General features: G+C 63.3%; 5 protein-coding genes across 5 annotated transcripts in view; 2 read left to right on the top strand and 3 right to left on the bottom strand.

The window, feature by feature from the left end:
* The window catches only part of LRRC51 (leucine rich repeat containing 51), a 37,639-nt gene that overhangs the window by 9,411 nt on the left and 2,825 nt on the right, over positions 1–25,403 (bottom strand). The window lies entirely within an intron of this gene.
* LOC309446513 (folate receptor gamma-like) lies at positions 127–8,237 on the bottom strand. The gene is made up of 5 exons (XM_082066327.1): positions 8,129–8,237; positions 7,831–7,987; positions 3,621–3,809; positions 1,866–2,001; positions 127–494 (listed from the first exon to the last, which is right to left on the bottom strand). Exons 2-5 carry the CDS (start codon positions 7,981–7,983, stop codon positions 223–225), a joined length of 750 nt encoding a protein of 249 aa, XP_081922453.1. The 5' UTR covers positions 7,984–7,987; positions 8,129–8,237; the 3' UTR covers positions 127–222.
* ANAPC15 (anaphase promoting complex subunit 15) lies at positions 9,393–13,410 on the top strand. The gene is made up of 4 exons (XM_082076297.1): positions 9,393–9,623; positions 12,800–12,859; positions 12,987–13,124; positions 13,203–13,410. The coding sequence occupies exons 1-4, from the start codon at positions 9,504–9,506 to the stop codon at positions 13,248–13,250; spliced, it is 366 nt and encodes a 121-aa protein (XP_081932423.1). The 5' UTR covers positions 9,393–9,503; the 3' UTR covers positions 13,251–13,410.
* LOC309447194 (transmembrane O-methyltransferase homolog) lies at positions 13,436–16,005 on the bottom strand (the record flags this gene model as incomplete). The annotated part of the gene is made up of 3 exons (XM_082067589.1): positions 13,436–13,801; positions 13,881–14,077; positions 15,744–16,005. 3 exons carry the CDS (start codon positions 16,003–16,005, stop codon positions 13,436–13,438), a joined length of 825 nt encoding a protein of 274 aa, XP_081923715.1.
* On the top strand, positions 21,074–25,350 carry LAMTOR1 (late endosomal/lysosomal adaptor, MAPK and MTOR activator 1). Its single transcript, XM_082075990.1, has 5 exons — positions 21,074–21,219; positions 22,257–22,399; positions 22,999–23,076; positions 23,168–23,294; positions 24,803–25,350. Exons 1-5 carry the CDS (start codon positions 21,178–21,180, stop codon positions 24,893–24,895), a joined length of 483 nt encoding a protein of 160 aa, XP_081932116.1. The 5' UTR covers positions 21,074–21,177; the 3' UTR covers positions 24,896–25,350.

Raw genomic sequence — 25,403 nt, 5'->3', positions numbered from 1 at the left:
GCCATGGGGAGGGGGTCCCAGCAGCGGGGAGACCCCCATACCCCCACTTTGTTGGGTGTGTGGGTCCAGGGGGGGACGATACCACACACCGCTGGGTCCGTATGGCAAAACATAGATCCCCCCCAACCCCGCAGCCCCCCAACACCTGGCTGGGCAGGAGCGTTTATTGACCAGCCACACGCAGGGCGGGCGACAGCGGCCGGTGACACTTGGGGACAGGGCTCAGAGCAGGCCCAGGAGGGCGGGGGGCAGTAGGGCCAGCAGGAGGGGGGGCAGCACTGGGGGGGCGGCACCGAGGGCGTAGAAACGGGCGACGGCGACGTTGGGGTTCCCCAGCGCGGGGTCGAACCACATCTGGATGCAGCGGCCGGAGCCGCGCCGGTGCTGGGTGTAGCGGTAGGAGTGCGACCAGAGCCCCTCGCACAGGTCGGCCGGGGTGGGGAACACGAACTTGAACTTCTGGCACATGGCGCCGTGGGGACACTGGTTGGTGCCTGCGGGGATGGGGGGGGGGGTGTCTATTTTAGAATAGGAGGTGACATTGCTTGGGCTGGGGGGGTTATTGGGGTGCTGGTGGGTCCTGCTGACTTTATCCAGGAGAATTGGCACTGGGGGGCCCCCAACTGCCAGCACCCCCTGTCACCCCCCACCCCATGGGGACCCTTGGCCCCCCCAGACTCACAAACAGGAGAAGGGGGTGGGGGGTGTTTTGGGGATAGGGGGTGGAGTTAACCAGCGTGGGTGGGGGGTTATTGGGGTCCCAGTGGGTCCCTCTTAACCCTGAGGGACTGACCTTGTTGTGTTGACATTGGGGGGGGCCCCCAGCCCGCTGCTAGAACCCCCTGTCACCCCCCACCCCATGGGGACCCCCCCAGCCCCACTCACAGCCAGCAGGGAGGGGGGCGTGTTTTTTGTATGGGGGGTGGCATTGCCTGGGGTGTAGGGGGGTTATTGGGGTCCTGGTGGCTCCTGCTGACTTTGTTGGGGGGGGGGGGTGACATTGGGAGGACCCCCCCCAGCTGCATCACCCCCCATCACCCCACGCCCCTCAGACTCACAGCCAGTGGGGGTGGGAGAAGAGGGGGGGGGTGGGATAGGGGTGGCATTCCCTGGTGTGGGGGGCTTGTCAGGGTCCAGATGGGTCCCTTTTAATCTTGGGGGGGCCCCCACCCAACTGCCAGAGCCCCCCCTGTTATCCCCTACCCCATAGGGACCCCCAGCCCCCCCAGACCAAACACATCCAGCTGGGGGGACACGCAGCCACCTCCCCTGCAGCAACATGGGGGGGTAACTGGGGACACACTGTCCAGCCCAGTTCAGCCCAGTCCATCCAAGTACTTCCCAGTCCAGCCCAGTTCAGCCCAGTTCATCCCAGTGCAGCCCAGTTCAGCCCAGTCCATCCCAGTACTTCCTAGTCCAGCCCAGTCCAGCCCAGTTCATCCCAGTTCATCCCACTGCAGCCCAGTTCAGCCCAGTTCATCCCAGTCCAGCCCAGTCCAGCCTAGTTCATCCAAGTCCAGCTCAGTTCATCCCAGTGCAGCCCAGTTCATCCCAGTTCATCCCAGTGCAGCCCAGTTCAGCCCAGTTCATCCCAGTGCAGCCCAGTCCAGCCCAGTCCAGCCCAGTCCAGCCCAGTTCATCCCAGTCCAGCCCAGTTCATCCCAGTGCATCCCATGGTGACCCTCATCCCGCTAACAGCCAGTGGGGGGGGGGACAGGGAGTGACTGGGGACACACGGGGGTCTGTCCCCAAAGCGGGGTGTCCCCGAGGTGGGGGTGTCCCCGAGGTGGGGGTGTCCCTGAGGTGGGGTGTCCCCGAGGTGGGGGTGACCCCGAGGCGGGGGTGACCCCGTGCCCCCCGCTGACCTGAGGTCCAGTTCCAGCCCTTGTGCCAGTTGGCCTTGCAGGTGGCGCTGTCCTGGCAGTCGTCCCACCACTGCTCGCAGTCCTCGCGGCACAGCGGCACGTGCAGGATGCGCTCCCGGCGCCAGCTGGTGTCCGACTGCCCGGGGACACGGCCCAGCGCACACCGGTGCACACCAGTGCACACCAGTGCACACCAGGCCATCCCATTTCATCCCAGTGCAGCCCAGTTCAGCCCAGTCCATCCCAGTACTTCCTAGTCCAGCCCAGTTCATCCCAGTGCAGCCCAGTGCAGCCCAGTTCATCCCAATCAAACCCAGGCCATCCCAGTCCATCCCAGTTCACCCCAATGCACACCAGTCCATCCTAGTCCAGTCCAGTTCATCCCAGTGCAGCCCAGTCCAGGCCAGTACTTCCCATCCCAGTCCATCCCAGTCCATCCCAGTCCATCCCAGTGCAGCCCAGTTTGTCCCAATCCAGGCCAGACCATCCCAGTCCATCCCAGTTCACCCCAATGCACACCAGTCCATCCTAGTCCAGTCCAGTTCATCCCGGTGCAGCCCAGTCCATCCCACTTCTTCCCAGTCCAGTCCAGCCCAGTTCATCCCAGTGCAGCCAATCCAGGCCAGTACTTCCCATCCCAGTCCATCCCAGTTCATCCCAGTCCAGCTCAGTTCATCCCGGTGCAGCCCAGTGCAGGCCAGTTGATTCCAGTCCAGCCCAGGCCATCCTAGTCCAGTCCAGTCCAGTCCAGCCTAGTTCATCCCAGTGTAGCTCAGTCGAGCCCAGTGCAGTCCAGTTCAGCCCAGTCCAGCCCAGTACTTCCCATCCCAGTCCATCCCAGTTCATGCCAGTGCAGCCCAGTGCAGCCCAGTTCACCCCAATCCAGCCCAGTCCATCCTAGTCCAGTCCAGTTCATTCCAGACCATCCCAGTCCATTGCAGTGCAGCCCAGTTCGCCCTAATCCAGGCCAGACCATCCCAGTCAATCCCAGTTCACCCCAATGCACACCAGTCCATCCTAGTCCAGTCCAGTTCATCCCAGTGCAGCCCAATCCATCCCAGTTCAGCCCAGTCCAGTCCAGCCCAGTTCATCCCAGTGAAGCCCAGTCCAGGCCAGTACTTCCCATCCCAGTCCATTGCAGTTCATCCCAGTCCATCCCAGTGCAGCCCAGTCCATCCCAGTGCAGCCCAGTTCACCCTAATCCAGGCCAGACTATCCCAGTCCATCCCAGTTCACCCCAATGCACACCAGTCCATCCTAATCCAGTCCAGTTCATCCCAGTGCAGCCCAGTCCATCCTAGTTCAGCCCAGTCCAGTTCATCCCAGTGCAGCTCAGTCCATCCCACTTCTTCCCAGTCCAGTCCAGCCCAGTTCATCCCAGTGCAGCCCAGTCCAGGCCAGTACTTCCCATCCCAGTCCATCCCAGTTCATCCCAGTCCAGCCCAGTGCAGCCCAGTCCAGCCCAGTTCATCCCAGTGCAGCCCAGTTCACCCCAGTCCAGTCCAGTCCGTCCTAGTCCAGTCCAGTTCATCCCAGTCCAGCCCATTTCATTCCAGTGCAGCCCAGTTCAGCCTAGTGCAGCCCAGTCCATCCTAGTCCAGTCCAATTCATTCCCATCCAGCCCATTTCATCCCAGTCCATCCCAGTTCAGCCCAGTCCATCCCAGTGCAGCCTAGTTCATCACAATTCATCCCACTCCATCGCAATCAACCCCAGCCCATCCCAGTCCATCCCAGTTCACCCAGTGAGCCCCACCTGGTCAATCCACGGCCCCAGGTTGGGGTCACACTCGTACAGACACGTGTCCTGGATGAAGTGACGCTTGCACTTCGGGGACATGGCCCCGCAATGGTCCCAGTTGAAGTTGTACAGGTAGGACTGGTCCCGATGGGCCTCCAGGCTGGTGTTGGCCGTGCAGCACGCGTTGTCCCGCCACGGGGAACACTGCGGGGACAGGAGGTGACAGCAGGTGGCAGGGCACAGGGACCCCCCGCTGGCCTCACGGTGGGTGATGGGGCAGACGGACGCCCCCCAGTGACCCCATGGAGAAGTGGCACCAGGTAATGAGGCAGATGGAACCCACAGGGAGGTGGCAGCAGGTGACAGGGCAGAGGGACCGCTCTGGTGACCCCACAGTGGCTCATGGAGCAGAGGGTCCCCACAGGAAGGTGACACCAAGGAATGGGACAGAGGGACCCCTCCAGTGACTCCACAGGGAGGTGGCAGCGGGTGACAGGGGAGAGGGACCCCCCAGCTGACACCATGGGGAGGTGGCAGCAGGTGACAGGGCAGAGGGACCTCTCGGTGACACCACAGGGAGGTGGCAGTGGGTGACAGGGGAGAGGGACCCCCCAGCTGACACCATGGGGAGGTGGCAGCAGGTGACAGGGCAGAGGGACCTCTCGGTGACACCACAGGGAGGTGGCAGTGGGTGACAGGGGAGAGGGACCCCCCAGCTGACACCATGGGGAGGTGGCAGCAGGTGATGGGGCAGAGGGACCCCTTGGTGACACCACAGCAGGTGACAGGGCAGAGGGACCCTGACAGGGCAGAGGGACCCCATGAGGAGGTGGCAGCAGGTGACAGGGCAGAGGGACACCCTGGTGACACCACGGGGAGGCGGCAGCAGGTGACGGGGCAGATGGATCCCATGGGTAGGTGGCACTGGGTGATGGGGCAGAGGGACCCTTATGGGGCAGAGGGACCCAACGGGGAGGTGGCACCAGGTGACAGGGCAGAGGGACCCCCCAGGGGACAGCACAGGAAGGTGGCAGCATGTGACATGGCAGAGGGACCCCCTGGCGACACCACAGGAAGGTGGCAGCATGTGACAGGGCAGAGGGACACTGACAGGGCAGAGGGACCCTACAGGGAGGTGGCAGCAGGTGACAGGGCAGTTGAACCCTCCAGTAACCCCGAGGGAGGTGGCATTGGGTGACAGGGCAGAGGGACCCCCGCCCGCCCCGGTGATACTACAGTGAGTGACAAGGCAGAGGGAACCTCCAGTGACCTCATGGGGAGGTGGCACCGGGTGACAGGGCAGATGAACCCTCCGGTGACACCCCAGAGGGAGGTGGCAGCACGTGACAGGGCAGAGGGACGCCCTCGGTGACCCTGCGGGGAGGTGGCATGAGGTGACAGGGAGTGGGAACCCCAGGTAACACCACAGAGAGGTGGCACTGGGTGACAGAGCAGAGGGACCCCTTAGTGACCACAGGGTGGGTGATGGAGCACAGGGACCCCCCAGTGGCCCCATGGGAAGGTGGCAGCAGGTGACAGGGCAGAGGGACCCCCTGGTGACACCACAGGGAGGTGGCACCATGTGACAAAGCAGAGGGACCCCTGGGTGACACCGCAGGGAGGTGGCAGCAGGTAACAGAGCAGAGGGACCCCTGGGTGACACCACAGGGAGGTGGCAGCAGGGACCTCCGGGTGACAATGCAGGGAGGTGGCAGCATGTGACAGGGCAGAGGGACCCCTTGGTGATCCCACGGGGAGGTGGCAGCAGGTGACAGGGCAGAGGGACCCCCTGGGGACACCACAGGGAGGTGGCAGCAGGTGACAGGGCAGAGGGACCCCCGGGTGACAACGCAGGGAGGTGGCAGCAGGTGGCAGGGCAGAGGGACCCCCTGGGGACACCACAGGGAGGTGGCAGCAGGTGACAGGGCAGAGGGACCCCTTGGTGACACCACAGGGAGGTGGCAGCAGGTGACAGGGCAGAGGGACCCACTGGGGACACCACAGGGAGGTGGCAGCAGGTGACAGGGCAGAGGGACCCCCAGCTGACAATGCAGGGAGGTGGCAGCAGGTGACAGGGCAGAGGGACCCCCTGGGGACACCACAGGGAGGTGGCAGCAGGTGACAGGGCAGAGGAACCCCCTGGGTGACACCACAGGGAGGTGGCAGCATGTGACAGGGCAGAGGGACCCCCTGGGGACACCACAGGGAGGTGGCAGCAGGTGACAGGGCAGAGGGATCCCCGGGTGACACCACAGGGAGGTGGCAGCAGGTGACAGGGCAGAGGGACCCCTTGGAGACACCACAGGGAGGTGGCAGCAGGTGACAGGGCAGAGGGACCCCCTGGTGACACCACAGGGAGGTGGCAGCAGGTGACAGGGCAGAGGGACCCCTTGGTGACACCACAGCAGGTGACAGGGCAGTGGGACCCTGACGGGGCAGAGGGACCCCACGGAGAGGTGGCAGCAGGTGACAGGGCAGAGGGACACCCTGGTGACCCCACGGGGAGGCGGCAGCAGGTGACAGGGCAGATGGATCCCATGGGTGGGTGGCACTGGGTGATGGGGCAGAGGGACCCTCATGGGGCAGAGGGACCCAACGGGGAGGTGGCACCAGGTGGCAGAGCAGAGTGACCCCCCAGGTGACACCACAGGAAGGTGGCAGCATGTGACATGGCAGAGGGACACTGACAGGGCAGAGGGACCCTACAGGGAGGTGGCACCGGGTGACAGGGCAGATGAACCCTCCGGTGACACCCCAGAGGGAGGTGGCAGCACGTGACAGGGCAGAGGGACGCCCTCGGTGACCCCACGGGGAGGTGGCACGAGGTGACAGGGAGTGGGAACCCCAGGTAACACCACAGGGAGGTGGCACTGGGTGACAGAGCAGAGGGACCCCTTAGTGACCACAGGGTGGGTGATGGAGCACAGGGACCCCCCAGTGGCCCCATGGGAAGGTGGCAGCAGGTGACAGGGCAGAGGGACCCCTTGGTGACACCACAGGGAGGTGGCACCATGTGACAAAGCAGAGGGACCCCTGGGTGACAACGCAGGGAGGTGGCAGCAGGTAACAGAGCAGAGGGACCCCTGGGTGACACCACAGGGAGGTGGCAGCAGGTGACAGGGCAGAGGGACCCCTTGGTGACACCACAGGGAGGTGGCAGCATGTGACAGGGCAGAGGAACCCCTTGGTGACACCACAGGGAGGTGGCAGCATGTGACAGGGCAGAGGGACCCATTGGTGACACCACAGGGAGGTGGCAGCAGGTGACAGGGCAGAGGGACCCCCGGGTGACAACGCAGGGAGGTGGCAGCAGGTGACAGGGCAGAGGGACCCCCTTGGTGACACCACAGGGAGGTGGCAGCAGGTGACAGGGCAGAGGAACCCCCTGGGGACACCACAGGGAGGTGGCAGCAGGTGACAGGGCAGAGGGACCCCTTGGTGACACCACAGGGAGGTGGCAGCAGGTGACAGGGCAGAGGGACCCCTTGGTGACACCACAGGGAGGTGGCAGCAGGTGACAGGGCAGAGGGACCCCCTGGTGACACCACAGGGAGGTGGCAGCAGGTGACAGGGCAGAGGGACCCCCTGGGGGCACCACAGGGAGGTGGCAGCAGGTGACAGGGCAGAGGGATCCCCGGGTGACACCACAGGGAGGTGGCAGCAGGTGACAGGGCAGAGGGACCCCTGGGTGACACCACAGGGAGGTGGCAGCAGGGACCTCCGGGTGACAATGCAGGGAGGTTGCAGCATGTGACAGGGCAGAGGGACCCCTGGGTGACACCACAGGGAGGTGGCAGCATGTGACAGAGCAGAGGGACCCCGGGTGACAACACAGGGAGGTGGCAGCAGGTGACAGAGCAGAGGGACCCCGGGTGACAACACAGGGAGGTGGCAGCAGGTGACAGAGCAGAGGGACCCCGGGTGACAACACAGGGAGGTGGCAGCAGGTGACAGAGCAGAGGGACCCCGGGTGACAACACAGGGAGGTGGCAGCAGGTGACAGGGCAGAGGGACCCCCGGGTGACAACGCAAGGAGGTGGCAGCAGGTGACAGGGCAGAGGGACCCCCTGGGGACACCCCAGAGGGAGGTGGCAGCATGTAACAGAGCAGAGGGACCCCCGGGGTGACAACGCAGGGAGGTGGCAGCAGGTGACAGGCAGGGGACCCCGCAGTGACCCCCCGACGGGTGACATGGGTGCGTGCAGGGGGGTGACAATGACAATACCTGCCCGTAGAGCTGTCCCTCGGGCCCTGGCTCTGTCTTGTGGTGCTTGGCGTCCATGCAGACGTTGAGCAGCGAGTCCCCCGTCCCCGCGCCGGTGACAGCGCCGGTGCCCGGCCAGGCCAGCAGCGCCAGCAGCACCCGCGCGGCCGCCATGGCCCTGCCGAACCGCGGCGGCGTGGGGGGGTCACCGCGGCGGCACCCCGAGGAACACGCTGGGGACAAAGTCCCCGTGGCGCACGTGGCGGCGCACGGCGGTGTCACATTGTCACCGCCGGCCCTGGGGGGGTCTGGCTCCTACCTTGGGGGGTCCTGGGTGCCGGGGGGGAGCGTGGCTGGTGGCGAAGGTCACGGGCGGCCCAGCCCTTGGCCACTGAGCAGGGCACGTCACTGGCCGCCGAGGAGGGGACAAGGCCCGGGATTGTCCCCCCCCCAGCACCGCATGGAGCCAGGATCCCTCCCCCAGCGCCGGGCTGGGGGGAGCGGCGGCCAAAATCCACTCGTGGGTGTTTGTCCGCCCCTCCTGCCGGGGGGGACACGGCGGGGAGGTGGCACCGGGCCCTGACACCAGTGGGGGGGACACTCCAGTGGGTAAGAGATGTCCCTGGGGGGGACAGGATCCCCCCCATTGGGGTCACAGATACCCCATGGGTCACACATACCCCCGGGGGGGTGGCAGGTACCCCAGGGGTGACAGATGAGGCGGGGAGGGAGCAGATACCCCATGGGGGTCACAGACCCCCCCACAAGAACCCCCGGGGGTGTCACAGCTGCCTGGGGGGGGGGGACAGGTTGACCCCCCATTGAGGTCACACATACCCCAGGGGGTCACAGATGTCCCTGGGGGCATCACAGATGCTCTGGAGAGGGGGGGGGGGGTCATAGATACCCCCCCATTGGGGTCATTGATGCCCCATGGGTCACAGCTGCCCTGAGGGGGTGCAAGTACCCCCCCAATTTGGGTCACTGATACCCTATTGTGGTCACAGATACCCCCAGTGGGGAGGGACAGGTACCCCTGGGGTGACACATGATGCAGGGGGACAGATATGCCCCTGGGGGTCACAGCTGCCCTGCGGGGGACAGATACCGCCCGAGTTGGGCTCACAGATGTCCCGGGGGGGGTCACAGATTCTCTGTGTGGGGGGGGGTCACAGATACCCCCCTGTTTGAATCAACGATACCCCACGGGTCACAGATGCTCCTGGGGGGGTCACAGCCCCCCCCCCCCCCGAGTCACAGATGTACCCGGGGGAGTCACAGATGCCCGGGGGGGACACGTACCCCCCAAACTGGGGTCACAGATGCCCTGGGGGGGGGTCACAGATGCCTGGGGGTGTCACAGATGCCCTGGGGGGGGAAGGTACCCCCCAATTAGGGTCGCAGATGCCTGTGGGGGGGTCACAGATGCCCACGAGCCACAGATGTGCCCGGGGAGGGTCACAGATTCCGGGGGGTCCAAGCGGAGGGGGCGGACACCTCCAGCTGTCAATCAGGCCGCGCCGACCCGCCCCTCCCCGGGCCACGCCCCTTTTCCCCTCCTCGTCCTTGTGGGCGTGGTCTCCACTCCGCGCAGGGCGGGGCGTCTCCCACTTCCGGGTCGGCGCGGCCCGGCCGGTCCCGCCGTGTCCGCGTCCCGGTGCGTCCCGGTCCCGCCGTGTCCCGTCCCCCCCGCCATGTCCACGCTGTTCCCGTCGCTGCTGCCGCGCGTCACCGAGTCCCTGTGGTTCAACCTCGACCGGCCGTGCGTGGACGAGACCGAACTGCAGCAGCAGGAGCAGCAGCACCAGGCCTGGGTAAGCGGGGAGGGAACGGGGAACCGGCGGCAGCGAATTGTTCCCAGATCCAACCTCAACCTCCCCCGGCGCGACTTGAGGCCGTTTCCTCTGCTCCTGGCGCTTGTTCCTGGGGAGCGGAGCCCGACCCCCCTGGCTCCAAGCTCCTTTCAGGCAGTTCAGAGATCAGAAGGTCTCCCCTCAGCTCCTGTTCTCCAGCTGAACCCCCCAGGTCCAAAACTGCCCCCAGGGTTGGCGGTTTGGCCTCCCCAGGTCCCAGCACAGGGACGGTCACTGCCCTGGGCCTGCTGGCCACACCAGTGCTGGTACCAGCCAGGATGCTGGTGGCCTCTTGGCCACCTGGGCACACCTGGGTCATGTTCAGCCGCTGTTGAACCAGCTCTGGGTACAAGACTCCCATCTACAACCCGCCCATGGTGGAGCACATTCCCCCTGGTTCAGCCAGACCACAGAACCCCAGAATGTCAGGGGTTGAAGGGCCCTGGAAAGCTCATCCAGTGCAATCCCCCCATGGAGCAGGAACACCCAGCTGAGGTTACACAGGAAGGTGTCCAGGCGGGTTGGAATGTCTGCACAGAAGGAGACTCCACAACCTCCCTGGGCAGCCTGGGCCAGGCTCTGCCACCCTCGCCAGGAACAAGTTTCTTCTCAAATTTAAGTGGAACCTCCTGTGTTCCAGTTTGCACCCATTGCCCCTTGTCCTGTCACTGGTTGTCACCAGAAGAGCCTGGCTCCATCCTCCTGACACTCCCCCTTTCCATATTGATCCCCAGGAACGAGTCCCCCCTCAGTGTCCTCTTGTCCAGCTCCAGAGCCCCAGCTCCCTCAGCCTCTCCTCACACGGGAGATGCTCCACTCCCTCCAGCATCTCGGTGGCTGCGCTGGACTCTCTCCAGCAGTTCCCTGTCCTGCTGGAACTGAGGGGCCACAACTGGACACAAGATTCCAGGTGTGGTCTCCCCAGGCCCAGAGGGATGTTTCCTGTCCCAGGAGCTGCTCAGCAGATCCCACCCCTGAGGAATCTCCCGGCACTTTGGTTACGAGGCTGGAGACAACCAGGGGAGGGTCAATGGGACATGAGGCAAACGTTCTTCCCGCAGAGGTGCTGGACTCTGAACAGGCTCCCCAGGGAGGTGTCACAGCCCCAGCCTGACAGTGTTCAAGAGAGACTGGACAATGTCCTCAGACACATGGGGTGACCTGTGGGGTGTCCTGTGCAGGGACAGCAGTTGGACTCCGTGATCTGTGGGTCCTACCAGCTCAGGATATTCTGCGATTGAGGGGTCACCCAAGATTAAAATTGATTTCCAAGCAATTCTTTCAACTTCTAATCAACAGGCTATGTAGTGTGGGAGAGCGAGATGGAACGTCCCGGGGGCTGTGACATAACTCGTGCAGCAAGGTGACCCTTGGCTGTGTCTGCTGGGAACAGCATCTCACACGGGTTTGGTGATAGAATAGTCCGTCTTTCTGCTCCTCCCACTCCTTAATCACAGAATCACGGAAGGGGTTGTGTTGAAAAGGACCCTAAGATGATCTATTCCAACCCCCTGCCATGAGCAGGGACATCGTCACTAGCTCAGGTTGCTCAGAGCCCCGTCCAGCCTGGCCTGGGATGTCTCCAGGGATGGTTCAGCCACCACCTCTCTGGCCAACCTGGGCCAGGCTCTCACCACCCTCAGGGCAACAATTTCTCATATCCAGCCTCAATCTCCCTCCTTTAGTTTAACCCATCACCCCTTGTCCTGTCACAACAGGTCCTGCTCAAAAGCCTGTCCCCATCTTTCTTCTCGACCCCCAGGTGCAGGACCTTGCACTTGGCCTTGCTGAGCAGCTCTGTTATCCCCAAAACACGGTTCTTTACCCAGTGTGCATAGAAACGAGCCAAAGTTAACACACAGAGACGAGATGTTGTTTATTACAGAATCGTGCAAGTCCGGATGCTGGAATAAAGCCAGCACCCCAGCAAGAGAAGGAACGGGCGTTATATACAGAATCGTAGCCCTCCTCAGGGCAGTCCTAGAGAGCCAGTTGGTTACACATTCGCATATTGCATTTCATAATCATTTTAGCATATAACGAGCAACATTCAGCTACAGGACACTTCATCCAACAGTCTGGAGATGTGTGTTGAAGCAAAACTCAGCTCATCGTGTTGGCTCCGAATGTCTAAAGCTGCAAGGGCAGCGGTGCCTGTAGTTTGTGACCAGTTTGTGACGACAACTTGTGTAGTTTTGCGAGTCACTCTTTTCTTTGTTATATGAGCAGACCGACCTAAAACTGAGAGGATTTACGTATCTTTAGATTAGCGATTGCAGACAGGGTTCATTCTTTTAAGTGATGACAACAGCTCTATGTAAGTGAACGTATAAGTTTCCAGTAGAAGCCTAAGTTAACTTAGACACAGTGTTGCTTAAACTGGAATGGTCCTGCACTGGGGTCTGAGAAAGATGGGGACAGACTTTTGAGCAGGGCCTGTTGTGACAGGACAAGGGGTGATGGTTTAAACTAAAGGAGGGAGATTGAGGCTGGATATAAGGAATTGTTGCCCTGAGGGTGGTGAGAGCCTGGCCCGGGCTGGCCAGAGAGGTGGTGGATGAACCATCCCTGGAGACATCCCAGGCCAGGCTGGACAATCATTTCTATTTGCTTCTCCTCTCTCATGCTCATTCAGGAGGGAAAGAAGTTACCCTGAACTAATATCACCTTTTCACTTGTCCTGCTGCTGGCTCCAGGCTCCTTGAGCAGCTCCTCGTTAATTAATGAACCTCCATAGGGAGGCGGGCAGCAGTTTCTACTCTGTGCTTGGGCACCACAGCCCTGAATATGTGGCAAAATCCCATGCGTTTCAATGATTTATTTGATTTGTTTTTAAAGTATCTAGGTGATTAAATTATTGCAATTCAATAAAATCATTCCAATCAGTAATTAAACCCCCGGCGCTTGGGTGGGTCTGAGTCCCCTTGTTTTGGGGGAGGGTCTTAATTGAGCTTTAATTACCGGCAGCGCTTGTGCTCATCTGGCTGAACAGATGCGTCAAGTTTGGGTTATACTTTTGGTGTAAAAACCCAAAACCATTATGTTTGGGCTCAGTTTGCCAGCAGGAAGCACTGGAGGGGGTCAGGATGCTCAACCCCCCCTTGACCCCCATTTTTCTCCCTGTTTACCCCCCCCAGCTCCAGAGCATTGCTGAGAAGGACAACAACCTGGTGCCCATTGGGAAACCGGCATCCGAGGTGGGTTTGGCGCCGCATGGAGGGGACAGGGGTGTCCCCCAGCCCTGTCGGAAGTGGGGGGGACACTGTGGGGGTCACATCCCCCCCGTGTCCCCCAGGCGAGGCGCTGGAGCTGTTGTCCCCACAGCATTACGACGAGGAGGAGGAGGAGGATGATGAGGATGACGAGGACAGCGAGGAGGACTCAGAGGACGATGAGGACATGCAGGACATGGACGAGATGAACGATTATAACGAGTCGCCTGACGACGGGGAGATTAACGAGGTAAATTTGGGCGGGGGGGACGCGTCCCCCCACATCCCCACTCTGCTTTGGGGGGGCTCAAACGTTTCCCTGCCGCAGGTGGACATGGAGGGGGCAGAGCAGGACCAGGACCAGTGGATGATCTGAGCTGGAGGTTTGGGGGAGCCTGAGCCCCCCTAATGGTGCCGAAACCCCCGGGGAGCGTTTTGGTGCCGGGGGGGGCGTGGGGTGAAGCTGCGGGGGGGTGCAGAGCGATGCTGGGGAAGCATGTGGTGTATTTTCTTAATAAACTCAATTTTTCAGAAACGGGCGCAAGGCCCCACGCACCCCGTTTAATGGGGGCCCCGGTGCACCCCGGTGTCCCCGCCGGGCGCCGGGTCGCCATCCCCGGCATAGCGCAGCTCGGCGATGCCGTCGGGGATGGCGGGGAAGTACTCGAGGCTGGCGCGGTGCAGGCGGCAGCGGTACCGGCCGCAGGTTTTGGCGTATTGCAGGAAATGGGGCGCGCCGGGGAACAGGACGTTGTCAGCCAGGACGGTGGCCCCCGGCGCCAGCAGCCGGTGAGTCTCCAGCAGCCGCAGGTCCCGCAGGTACCAGCACTTGCGGTGATCCATGAAGACAAAATCCACCTGGGCCAGGCCGTGGTGCTGCCGCAGCCGCGGGATCACCGCGTCCGTGGGGCCCACGATCAGCTCCACCTGCACCGGATCCTGCTCAGCGTCACCATATCGGGGTCCCCCCACCCCGGTGTGTCCCCCCCCCTGCCGCGGTACTCACCGTGCGCTCGTCGAAGCCGGCCAGCCGGATCACCTTCTCGGCCACGGCGCCGTGGCGCGGTTCCACCGCCACGGTGTAGAGCCGGGCGCCCGGCGGCAGCCCCGCCGCCAGCAGCACCGCGCCGTAGCCGAGGTGGGTGCCCAGCTCCAGCACCCGCCGCGGCGCCCGCTCCGCCAGCAGCCGCTCCACGATCCGCCCTGCGGGGCCACCGAGTCCTCAGGGACAAAGCGGGGACGCTGGGGGCCGTGTCACCCCCTCCCCATGTCCCCCCTCCCCGGGGGGGTCCCTGGCGCCAAGAGGGGCAGGATGGAGGGGAACGGTTGCGCCAGAGCTCCCTTGTCCCCCTGTGTCCCCCTGGCACTTGGGGGCACAAAGTCCTGATCTGGTGCTGTGACCGCGGCTGTGCCTACGATGTGATGGCCACACCGCCGGTGCCACAGCTGTGCTGGTGACACTGAGCCTGTGCCAGCAGTGCTGTGGTGATGCCAGCAGTGCCGTGGCCGCACCAATGGTGTCACGGCGGTGTCAATGGTGCCATGGCCATGCTGGTGCTGCCACAGCTGTGCCAGTGATGCTATGGCTGGCGCTAATGGTGTCATGACCATGCTATGGTCATGCCAGCGGTACTGGGGCCTCGGCAATGGTGTCATGGCCAGGTCAACAGAGCTGCAGTGGTGCCAATGACACCATGGCTGTGCTGATGGTGTCACGGCCGTATCAACACCGGCACAGCCGTGCCAGCAATGTTAACGGCGACACCGCTGCGTCAATTATACTGTGGCCATACCAACAGTGCCATGGCCGTGCCAACGATGCCATGGCTGTGCCAGCGGTGCCACAGCTGTGTCAATGATGCCATGGCCACGCCAGCAGTACCATGGCTGTGCCATTGGTGCAGTGGCCACACCAGCAGTGCCATGGCTGTGCCGATGGCACCGTGACCATGCCAACCATGCCACGGTCATATCAGCAGCACCATGGCCACACCAACAGTGCCACAGCTGTGCCAGTGGTGCTGTGGCCATGCCAGCAATGTCACTGCTGTGCCCATGGTACCATGGCCACACCAGCAGTGCCATGGCTGAGGTGGTGGTGCCACAGTCGTGCTATTGGTGCCGTGGTCATGCCAATGATGCCACAGCCGTGCCGGCAGTGCCATGGCCACACCAGTGGCGTCATGGCCATCTCAACAGTGCCACGGCCATGCCAACAGTGTCGTGGCCATACCAATGGTGCCATGGCTGTGCTGGTGGTGCTGTGGCCGTGCCAATGATACCATGGCCATGCCAGCCATGCCACTGCCATGCCAATAGTGCCGTGGCCACACCAAGAGTGCCATGACCATGCCAACCACGCCATGGCCATACCAACAGTGCCATGGCCATGCCAGCAGTGCCATGGCCACACCAATGGTGTCCGGGCTGTGCCAATAGTGCCACGGCTGTGCCAATGATACCACGGCCATACCAACAGTGCCATAGCCAAATCAATTGCACCACAGCTTTACCATTGCTGCTGTGGCCATGCCAACAGTGCCATGGCTGTGCCGATGGCGCCATGACCATGCCAGCCACGCCATGGCCATACCAACAGTGCCATGGCCATGCCAGCAGTGCCATGGCCACACCAATAGCGTCAGGGCTGTGCCGATGATACCACGGCCATACCAACAATGCCATAGCCAAATAAATTGCACCACAGCTTTCCCATTGCTGCTGTGGCCATGCCAATGACACCACGTCCACGCCAACAGTGCCATAGCCGTGCCAACGACGCCACGACCACGCCGCTGACGCCACGACCACACCGCCAGCGCCACGGCCTCACCGGTGGCGCCGCAGCCGTGCCATAGACCACTCTCACCTTTGACGGGCCCCACGCAGCTCAGGTGCTCGTGGCGGCAGCTCCAGCGGTCGAAGGTGCTGAGGACGTGCCGGGGGTCGCCGGGCACGGCGTGCGCCAGCAGGTACTGGAAGGCGCGGTGCTCGCGGGGGACGCCGCTCAGGCGGTCGCGCAGCCAGAGCCGCAGCACCGCGCGGTACAGCAGCGCCAGGTAGTGCCGGTAGCGCAGCAGGAGGGTGAGGAGCAGCGGGACGAAGGCCAGAGCGATGGCCGGGGACACCATGGCTCCCCTGGGGAGCTGGTGTGTTGGGGACACGTGCGGCACGAGCTGGAAGGGGGTGGCGCAGAGGGAACCGTCCGGCACAGCCCCGGCGCAGCCCTTGGTTTTGCTGGCCCCGTGGTGCAAATTCTGCACCACACACCCTACGGCAGAAAATATGCGCCCAAAAAATCTGTGACCCGCGCGCTGCACCCCAAAATCTGCGCCCCGCGTTCAGCACCCCAAAGCGTGCACCCAAAAACATGCGCCCAAAAAGCTGCGCCCCAGAATGTGCGCCCTGCACACCTCAACATGCACCCCAAAAGCTGCACCCCCAAATCTGGACCCAAAATCTGTGCTTCAAAATGTGCACCTCATAACCATGCACCCCAAAATCTACACCCCACAATCTGCACCCACACACTGCACCCCAAAACCAGCACCCCACACCCTGCACCCCAAAAACTGTGCCCCAAAACCTGCAACCCAAAATGTGCACCTCAAAACCTGTGCCACGCCCCCGCACCCCAACACCTGCACCCACAAACATGCACCCAAAGTGTGCATCCCATATCCTGCACCCCAAAACCTGCACCCGCACCCTGCACTGTTGGGGGTCCCCGGGCACACCGAGGGGACAGAGCCGGGTGGCACCCACCTGAGGGAACGGGAACGGGCAGAGTGCAGGGGGGATCAGGATCAGGATCAGGACTCAGGATCCAGGACACAGGCAGGATCAGGACCCAGGACTCAGGCAGGATCAGGACTCAAGATCCAGGACTCAGGCGGGATCAGGACTCAGAATCCAGGATTCAGGATCCAGGACTCAAGCAGGATCAGGATCCAAGATTCAGGCAGGATCAGGATCCAGGATTCAGAATCAGGACTCAGGCAGGATCAGGATCAGGACTCAGGATCAGGACTCAGGATCAGGACTCAGGCAGGCTGCAGGCAGGGTGCAGGACACAGGAGTCAGGCAGGATCAGGACTCAGAATCCAGGACTCAGGATCCAGGACTCAGGATCCAGGACTCAGGCAGGATCAGGACTCAAGATCCAGGACTCAGGCAGGATCAGGACTCAGAATCCAGGATGCAGGACTCAAGCAGGATCAGGATCCAAGATTCAGGCAGGATCAGGATCCAGGACTCAGAATGAGGACTCAGGCAGGATCAGGATCCAGGACTCAAGCAGGAACGGGATCCAGGACTCAGGCAGGATCAGGACTCAGGATCCAGGACTCTGGCAGAGATCAGGATCCAGGATTCAGAATCAGGACTCAGGCAGGATCAGGACTCAGGCAGGGTGCAGGACACAGGACTCAGGCAGGATCAGGATCCAGGACTCAGGATCAGGACTCAGGCAGGATCCAGGACTCCAGATTCAGGATCCAGGACACAGGCAGGATCAGGACACAGGATCCAGGACTCAGGATGCAGGACTCAAGCAGGATCAGGATCCAGAACACAGGCAGGATCAGGATCCAGGACTCAGAATCAGGACTCAGGCAGGATCAGGACTCGGGATCCAGGACTCAGGGAGGATCAGGATCCAGGACTCAGGGAGGATCGGGATCAGGACTCAGGATCCAGGACTCAGGCAGGATCAGGACTCAGGATCAGGACTCAGGATCAGGACTCAGGATCAGGACTCAGGCAGGGTGCAGGACACAGGACTCAGGCAGGATCAGGATTCAGAATCCAGGACTCAGGATCCAGGACACAGGCAGGATCAGGATCCAGGATTCAGGATCCAGGACACAGGCAGGATCAGGATCCAGGACTAGGCAGGATCAGGACTCAAGATCCAGGACTCAGGCAGGATCAGGAATCAGGCAGGATCAGGACTCTGGATCAGGACTCAGGATCAGGACTCAGGCAGAGATCAGGATCCAGGACTCAAGATCCAGGACTCAAGCAGGATCAGGATCCAGGACTCAGAATGAGGACTCCGGCAGGATCCAGGACTCAGGATGCAGGATCCAGGACTCAGGATGCAGGATCCAGGACTCAGAATCAGGACTCCAACAGTATCTAGGACTCAGGATCCAGGACTCAGGCAGGATCAGGACACAGGATCCAGGACACAGGCAGGATCAGGACTCAGGATCAGGACTCCAACAGTATCTAGGACTCAGGATCCAGGACTCAGGCAGGATCAGGACTCAGGATCAGGACTCAGGATCAGGACTCAGGCAGGGTGCAGGACACAGGACTCAGGCAGGATCAGGACTCAGAATCCAGGACTCAGGATCCAGGACTCAAGCAGGATCAGGATCCAGGACACAGGCAGGATCAGGACTCAGGATCAGGACTCAGGATCCAGGACTCAGGCAGGATCAGGACTCAAGCTCCAGGACTCAGGCAGGATCAGGACTTGAGATCCAGGACTCGAGATCCAGGACTCAGGGTCCAAGACTCAGGCAGGATCAGGACTCAGAATCCAGGATTCAGGATCCAGGACTCAAGCAGGATCAGGATCCAAGATTCAGGCAGGATCAGGATCCAGGACTCAAGATCCAGGACTCAGGCAGGATCCAGGACTCAGGATCCAGGACTCGGGATCCAGGACTCAAGCAGGATCAGGATCCAGGACGCAGGCAGGATCAGGATCCAGGACTCAGGCAGGATCAGGACACAGGATCAGGACTCTGGACCAGGACTCAGGATCAGGACTCAGGCAGGCTGCAGGCAGGGTGCAGGACACAGGACTCAGGCAGGATCAGGATTCAGAATCCAGGACTCAGGATCCAGGACACAGGCAGGATCAGGACACAGTCAGGATCGGTATCCAGTACATGGGATCAGGACTCGGGCAGGATCCAGGACTCAAGATCCAGGACTCAGGACTCAGGCAGGATCCAGGGAGCAGGACTGAGGACCCAGGACTCAGGACCCAGACCCGGAGTCAGGCAGAGGCCGCTGGGCCGGCAGCCCCGGCGCTGCCGCTCAATTATTGATGGTGGCACCGCGGCTGCAGCGGCTCCGGTTACTGGGGACCAGTTACCAACGGGGGCGGGGAAGTGGGGAGGGGGGTCCCTGTACAGGGACGGGGGGCTGATAATGGGGGCTGATACTGGGGCTGGGGTCCCCATACTGGAACTGGGGTCCCCATACTGGAACTGGGGTCTGATACTGGGACTGGGGTCCCCATACTGGGACTGGGGTCTGATACTGGAACTGGGGTTCCCATACTGGAACTGGGGTCCCCATACTGGGACTGGGGTCCCCATACTGGAACTGGGGTCTGATACTGGGACTGGGGTCCCCATACTGGGGCTGGGGTCTGATACTAGAACTGGGGTCCCCATACTGGGACTGGGGTCTGATACTGGAACTGGGGTTCCCATACTGGAACTGGGGTCCCCATACTGGGACTGGGGTCTGATACTGGAACTGGGGTTCCCATACTGGAACTGGGGTCCCCATACTGGGACTGGGGTCTGATACTGGAACTGGGGTTCCCATACTGGAACTGGGGTCCCCATACTGGGACTGGGGTCCCCATACTGGAACTGGGGTCTGATACTGGGACTGGGGTCCCCATACTGGGGCTGGGGTCTGATACTAGAACTGGGGTCCCCATACTGGGACTGGGGTCTGATACTAGAACTGGGGTCCCCATACTGGAACTGGGGTCTGATACTAGAACTGGGGTCCCCATACTGGGACTGGGGTCTGATACTGGAACTGGGGTTCCCATACTGGAACTGGGGTCCCCATACTGGGACTGGGGTCTGATACTGGAACTGGGGTTCCCATACTGGAACTGGGGTCCCCATACTGGGGCTGGGGTGTGATACTGGAACTGGGGTCCCCATACTGGGGCTGGGGTGTGATACTGGGACTGGGGTCCCCATACTGGGACTGGGGTCCCCATACTGGGGCTGGGGTTCCCCTACTGGGACTGGGGTCCCAACTGGGACTGGGGTCTGATACTGGGACTGGGGGCTGGTACTGGAACTGGGGTATCACATACTGTGATATGGGACTGGGGTCCCCATACTGGGGCTGGGGTCTGATACTAGAACTGGGGTCCCCATACTGAAACTGGGGTCCCCATACTGGGACTGGGGGTTCACTGGGGGCCACTGGGGGAGTTACTGGGGGAACTGGGAGCGATGGGAGAACTGGGAGCACTGGGGGGGCCATTGGGGAGCACTGGGGGACACTGGGGGGAGTTACTGGGAGAACTGGGAGCACTGGGAGCACTGGGGGGGCCATTGGGGAGCACCGGGGGGCACTGGGGGAGTTACTGGGAGAACTGGGAGCACTGGGGGGGCCATTGAGGAGCACTGGGGGGCACTGGGGGAGTTACTGGGAGAACTGGGAGCACTGGGGGGGCCATTGGGGAGCACTGGGGGGCACTGGGGGAGTTACTGGGGGAACTGGGAGCAATGGGAGCACTGGGGGGGGGCATTGGGAAGCACTGGGGGACACTGGGGGGGACATTGTGGAGCACTGGGGGGGCACCAGGGGGTTACTGGGGGGCACTGGGGAAACTGGGGGCACCGGGGGTGGGGGTCACTGGGAGCAATGGGAGAACTGGGAGCACTGGGGGGGCCATTGGGGAGCACTGGGGGAGTTACTGGGGGAACTGGGAGCAATGGGAGCCCTGGGGGGCCATTGGGGAGCACTGGGGGACACTGGGGGGGACATTGGGGAGCACTGGGGGGCACCAGGGGGGACATTGGGGAACACTGGGGGGGCACCAGGGGTTACTGGGCGGCACTGGGGGAACTGGGGGCACCGGGGGGGGGGGGTCACTGGGGGGTCACGGGAGCGACACCCGCGCGCACGCGCCGCCCCGCGCTCCGCCCCCCCCTCCCCGGCGCCACGCGCACACACACACAGGCGCGCGCGGGGAGGGGCGGCGCGTGCCGGCGCCCACGTGACCGGCGCCCCGTCACGCGCGCGCGTCGCCCACGGCCGCGTGACACCGCCCGCGCGCGAGCCCGCGCCCAACAAAGCCGCGCGCCCCCGCGCGCAACCCCCCCCCCCCCTCCCCGCGCGCTGATTGGTCGCCCGCCACGCTACGGCACCGCCCACTTCTCCTTCCCCATTGGCTCTTTCCGCCGAGCCACGTGACGGCGGATCACGAGGCCGGCGGGGCGGTGACTCCGCCCCCCCCCGGCTCCCCCGTCACGTGAGCGGGGCGGCCGGGCCCCTCCCGGACAGCGCCGGGGCCGCCGCTCGCCATGGGCTGCTGCTACAGCAGCGAGGCCGAGGCCTCCGACCAGGTGCGCCCGGGGCCGCCGCGGGGAGCCCGGGGCCGGCGGGGAGCGGGGCCGCGGGCTGGGGGGGCGGGGGGTGCGGCCCGTTCCCGGTACGCGCCGGCCTGTCCCGTAGGCCGCGGCCCCGCCGTGCTGGAGACGCGACGTTCCCCCCCCGTTCCCCTCCCGGGGTGGCTGTTCCCGGGACACCCCCCCCGCTCCTCCCCAGGCAGCGCCTCCAGGAGTCCCGGCCGCCCCGTGACAGCAGCAGCGGAGCCGCCGCCTCCCGGTCGTGCCGGTGCCCCCCCGGGTTTGGGGGGGTCTGGCCTTGCCGTGGCCCCGCTGCTCCTCGGGGGCGCCGGGGACTCCAGCGCGAACCCCGGCCGGGTCCGGTGGCTCCGGAGCCGCTGTCACCGTCCCCAGAGGAACCCGCTGCCCCGTCCCCACCGCTCCCCCTCTCCCTGCCATCGTTATTATTTCCACTCCCAGAGTTTTCCTGCTCGTCACCTCTTCAATGTCCCTTTTTCCTGCCGTTTCTCCCCCTGGGTGACACCCCACAGCCCCCATGGTGGGATCGGTGCCAGCGGCTCCTTCCCGGGGCAGCAGCGTCACCGTCCCCGCCGAGCGGCTCCTGCAAAACCGGAGCTGTCACCTGTCTCGCCCAAACTTCATCCCCGTGTCCCTCCCATGGAGTCAGTCCCTGACAGCTCAGCCCTGTGGGGCAGCAGAGGGGGCTGAATGGGACCTGAGTGACATTTGGGGGCTCTGCACCCCTAGAACTGGCAGAGGGGGACGTGCCCTGTGGTTCTGCTTCCTCTTTGGGGGGAAGTGACTGGGGGGGTTCGCCCACCTGGGTGTTTGGGGGGTGAAGCCGTGGCAGGTGGGTTTGGGGTGCAATGGGTGCGTCCCCATTAGCCCTACGTTTTTGGGTCGGTTGGTGCTGGTGTGTTGGGGATATTCCGCTGGGGGGTTGGGAAAAACAGAGGAATTGAGGGAAAGGAGTCTGGGCACGACTGGGGTGACACCGGGGCTGAGCCTCCTCTTGCTGTTTGTCCCCTCCCCAGGAAGAAGAGACGAAGCGGCTGCTGGAGCCGGCGGCCACCCCCCCCAAGGTGCTGAACGGCGCTGAGCAGAGTTACCACAGCCTCCCCTCGGCGCGCACCGACGAGCAGGCCATGCTCTCCTCCATCCTCGCCAAAACCGCCATGTAAGCCCTACACAGCCCCCCCGGCTCTGGTTTGAGCCCCCAGGCTGGGGGGCAGGGGCTGGGGAAGCAGAGTGGGGCGAGCAAGTGAATCTGTGGGGTCAGCAGGGGTTTGGAAAAGCCCCTCAAGATCGAGTCCAACCGTCCCCCAGCCCTGTCCCTGCCCCATGTCCTGAGAACCTCATGTCCGTCTGTCCAGCCCTCCAGGGATGGTGACTCCAGCACTGCCCTGGGCAGCCTGTTCCAATGCCCCACAGCCCTTTGGGGAAGAAATTGTTCCTAAATCCAACCTCAACCTCCCCTGGTGCAACTTGAGGCCGTTTCCTCTGCTCCTGGCGCTTGTTCCTGGGGAGCAGAGCCCGACCCCCCCAGCTCCAAGCTCCTTTCAGGCAGTTCAGAGATCAGAAGGTCTCCCCTCAGCTCCTGTTCTCCAGCTGAACCCCCCAGGTCCCTCAGCCGCTCCATCACATTGTGCTCCAGCCCCTCGCCAGCTCCGTTCACTTCTCTCCGCTCGCTCCAGCACCTCAAGGCCTTTCTTATCCTCGGGGGTAGGGGGGACGTGACAAACCCCCAGACGGACCCGCTGTTTTGTGTCCCCACAGCAACATCATCGACGTGTCAGCCGCGGACTCGCAGGGCATGGAGCAGCACGAGTACATGGACCGAGCGCGGCAGTACAGGTGGGCCCATCGCCGCTCCCCGGCCCGTCCCCGCGTCCCGGTGCTTGTCCCCACGTCCCAGCGCTGACCTGTCACCGCTGTCCCCCGGCAGCACGCGTCTGGCCATGCTGAGCAGCTCGCTGCCGCACTGGAAGAAGCTGCCGCTGCTGCCGTCTCTCACCAACCAGCCGCACCAAGTCCTGGCCAGCGACCCCGTCCCCTTCGCAGACCTGCAGCAGGTGAGGGACTGGGGACAGCTTGGGGTCCCCTCGGTGTTCCCCGGGGGGCAATGGTGACATCCTCACTCGCCGGGGGCTGGTTTTGGCAGCCTGGCTGTGCCCCAGAGTCCCTGGCGGCTGCTCCCACTGTCCTTGGCTCAGCGCAGCCGTGCTGGGGGAGTGGGGGTGCTGTGGGGACACCGTGGACACACGGTGACCATGCCAGGGCAGTGGGGACACTGTGGGGATGCCGCGGTTGTGCCAGGGTGCTGTGGGCAGGGAGGGGTCCCGGTGCCGGTGGGGGATGGTGTAGCCAACGCGGAAAGATCCGGAGCTCCAGGTGGCACCGTGGGGATTTGTTAGTCATGAAAGCAAAGCCGAGTCAGGGGTGCAGGCAGCGCAGGCAGCGGGTGAATGCAGCAGGTGCAGGCAGCGGGTGAATGCAGCAGGTGCAGGCAGCGCAGGCAGCAGATGCAGGTAGTGTAGGCAGTGCCAGGCAGCAGGTGAATGCAGTGGGCACAGGCAGTGGGTGCAGGCAGTGGGCACAGGCAGTGCAGGCAGCACAGGCAGCAGGCACAGGCAGCATGGGTGGTAGGTGTAGGCAGTGCAGGCAGCAGGTGCAGGCAGCACAGGCAGTGGATGCAGGCAGTACAGGCAGCAAGTGCAGGCAGCATGGGCGGTAGGTACAGGCAGCGCAGGCAGCGGGTGCAGGCAGCACAGGCAGCGGATGCAGGCAGCGGATGCAGGCAGCACAGGCAGTGGATGCAGGCAGTGCAGGCAGCACAGGCAGTGGATGCAGGCGGTGCAGGCAGTGGATGCAGGCAGTGGATACAGGCAGTGGATGCAGGCAGTGCAGGCAGCACAGGCAGTGGATGCAGGCAGTGGATGCAGGCAGCACAGGCAGTGGATGCAGCACAGGCAGCAGGTGCAGGCAGCATGGGCAGCAGGTGCAGGCAGCATGGGCAGCAGGTGCAGGCAGCATGGGCAGTAGGTGCAGGCAGCGCAGGCAGCAGGTGCAGGCAGCGCAGGCAGTGGATGCAGGCAGCACAGGCAGTAGATCCAGGCAGTGCAGACAGCAGGTGCAGGCAGCATGGGCGGTAGGTACAGGCAGCGCAGGCAGTGGGTGCAGGCAGTGGATGCAGGCAGCGCAGGCAGCACAAGCAGTAGATCCAGGCAGCGCGGGCAGCAAGTGCAGGCAGCATGGGCGGTAGGTGCAGGCAGTGCAGGCAGCAGCTCCGTGCCCCACACAGGATCCTCGGGCAGCGGGGGGGCCGTGGGGCAGTGGGGGGGCTGTGGGGCAGCGCAGGCAGCGTCGCCCCGCAGATCCGCTGCCCCGCGCAGGCAGCAGCTGCCGCTGCCCCTTCCCTGCCTGCCAGGGCCGAATTCACTCCCGGCTGCGTTTGGGGGGGTCTCCCCGGCCCCCCAGCCCAGTTGCTGCTCCCCGTGGAGTCACGGGGTTCAGCGCCCACCCTGGGGGGGTTCACCCACGGGACGTACCGACCCCCCCGGCCGGGTTTTGGCGCCCGCAGGTGTCCCGGATCGCTGCCTACGCCTTCAGCGCCCTCTCCCAGATCCGCGTCGACGCCAAAGAAGAACTGGTTGTACAGTTTGGCATCCCCTGAGCGCCCCCCCCACCCCCCCGCTGCACCATTTTGGGGGGGGGTTCTGGTTTGTTGTTTTGGGTTTTGTTTCCCCTCTTTTTGGTCTTTATTTCGCCTCCTCACGGCACCGCGATGGAACTTGTACAGATGACCCGTTTGCTACTAATCGCTACCACGCTTGTCACCGGCGTGTCCCCCCCCGGGACCTTCCTCTCCCTCCTGGGGGGCGGGTGGGGGGGTGGGGGTGCGTGGTGGGGGGACACACATGACGCTGCGTCTCGCCAGGATGGCACAAAGGGAACGCCGGCACGGTGAGGCCCCAGCACAGGCAGTGACACTGCGGGGGGACCCGGTGGCTTCTGTCACTGTCCCCCCCCCCCCCATTTTTACATGTTTGAACCTTTATTTGGCTGGGTTTGGTTTTTTCTTTTAATTATTATTTTTGGCCACAGTAGATAAATCCACGTTCAGCCGGCGCCCGTCTCCTCTGTCCTGGATGCATTGGGGGGGTGACACGTCCCCCTGTTCC

Source organism: Streptopelia decaocto (genome assembly GCF_964273445.1).
Source record: "Streptopelia decaocto genome assembly, chromosome: 1".
Lineage (NCBI taxonomy): Eukaryota > Metazoa > Chordata > Aves > Columbiformes > Columbidae > Streptopelia > Streptopelia decaocto.
The sequence above is the reverse complement of the archived record's forward strand: the minus strand, read 5'-3'. Positions and strand labels throughout refer to the sequence as shown.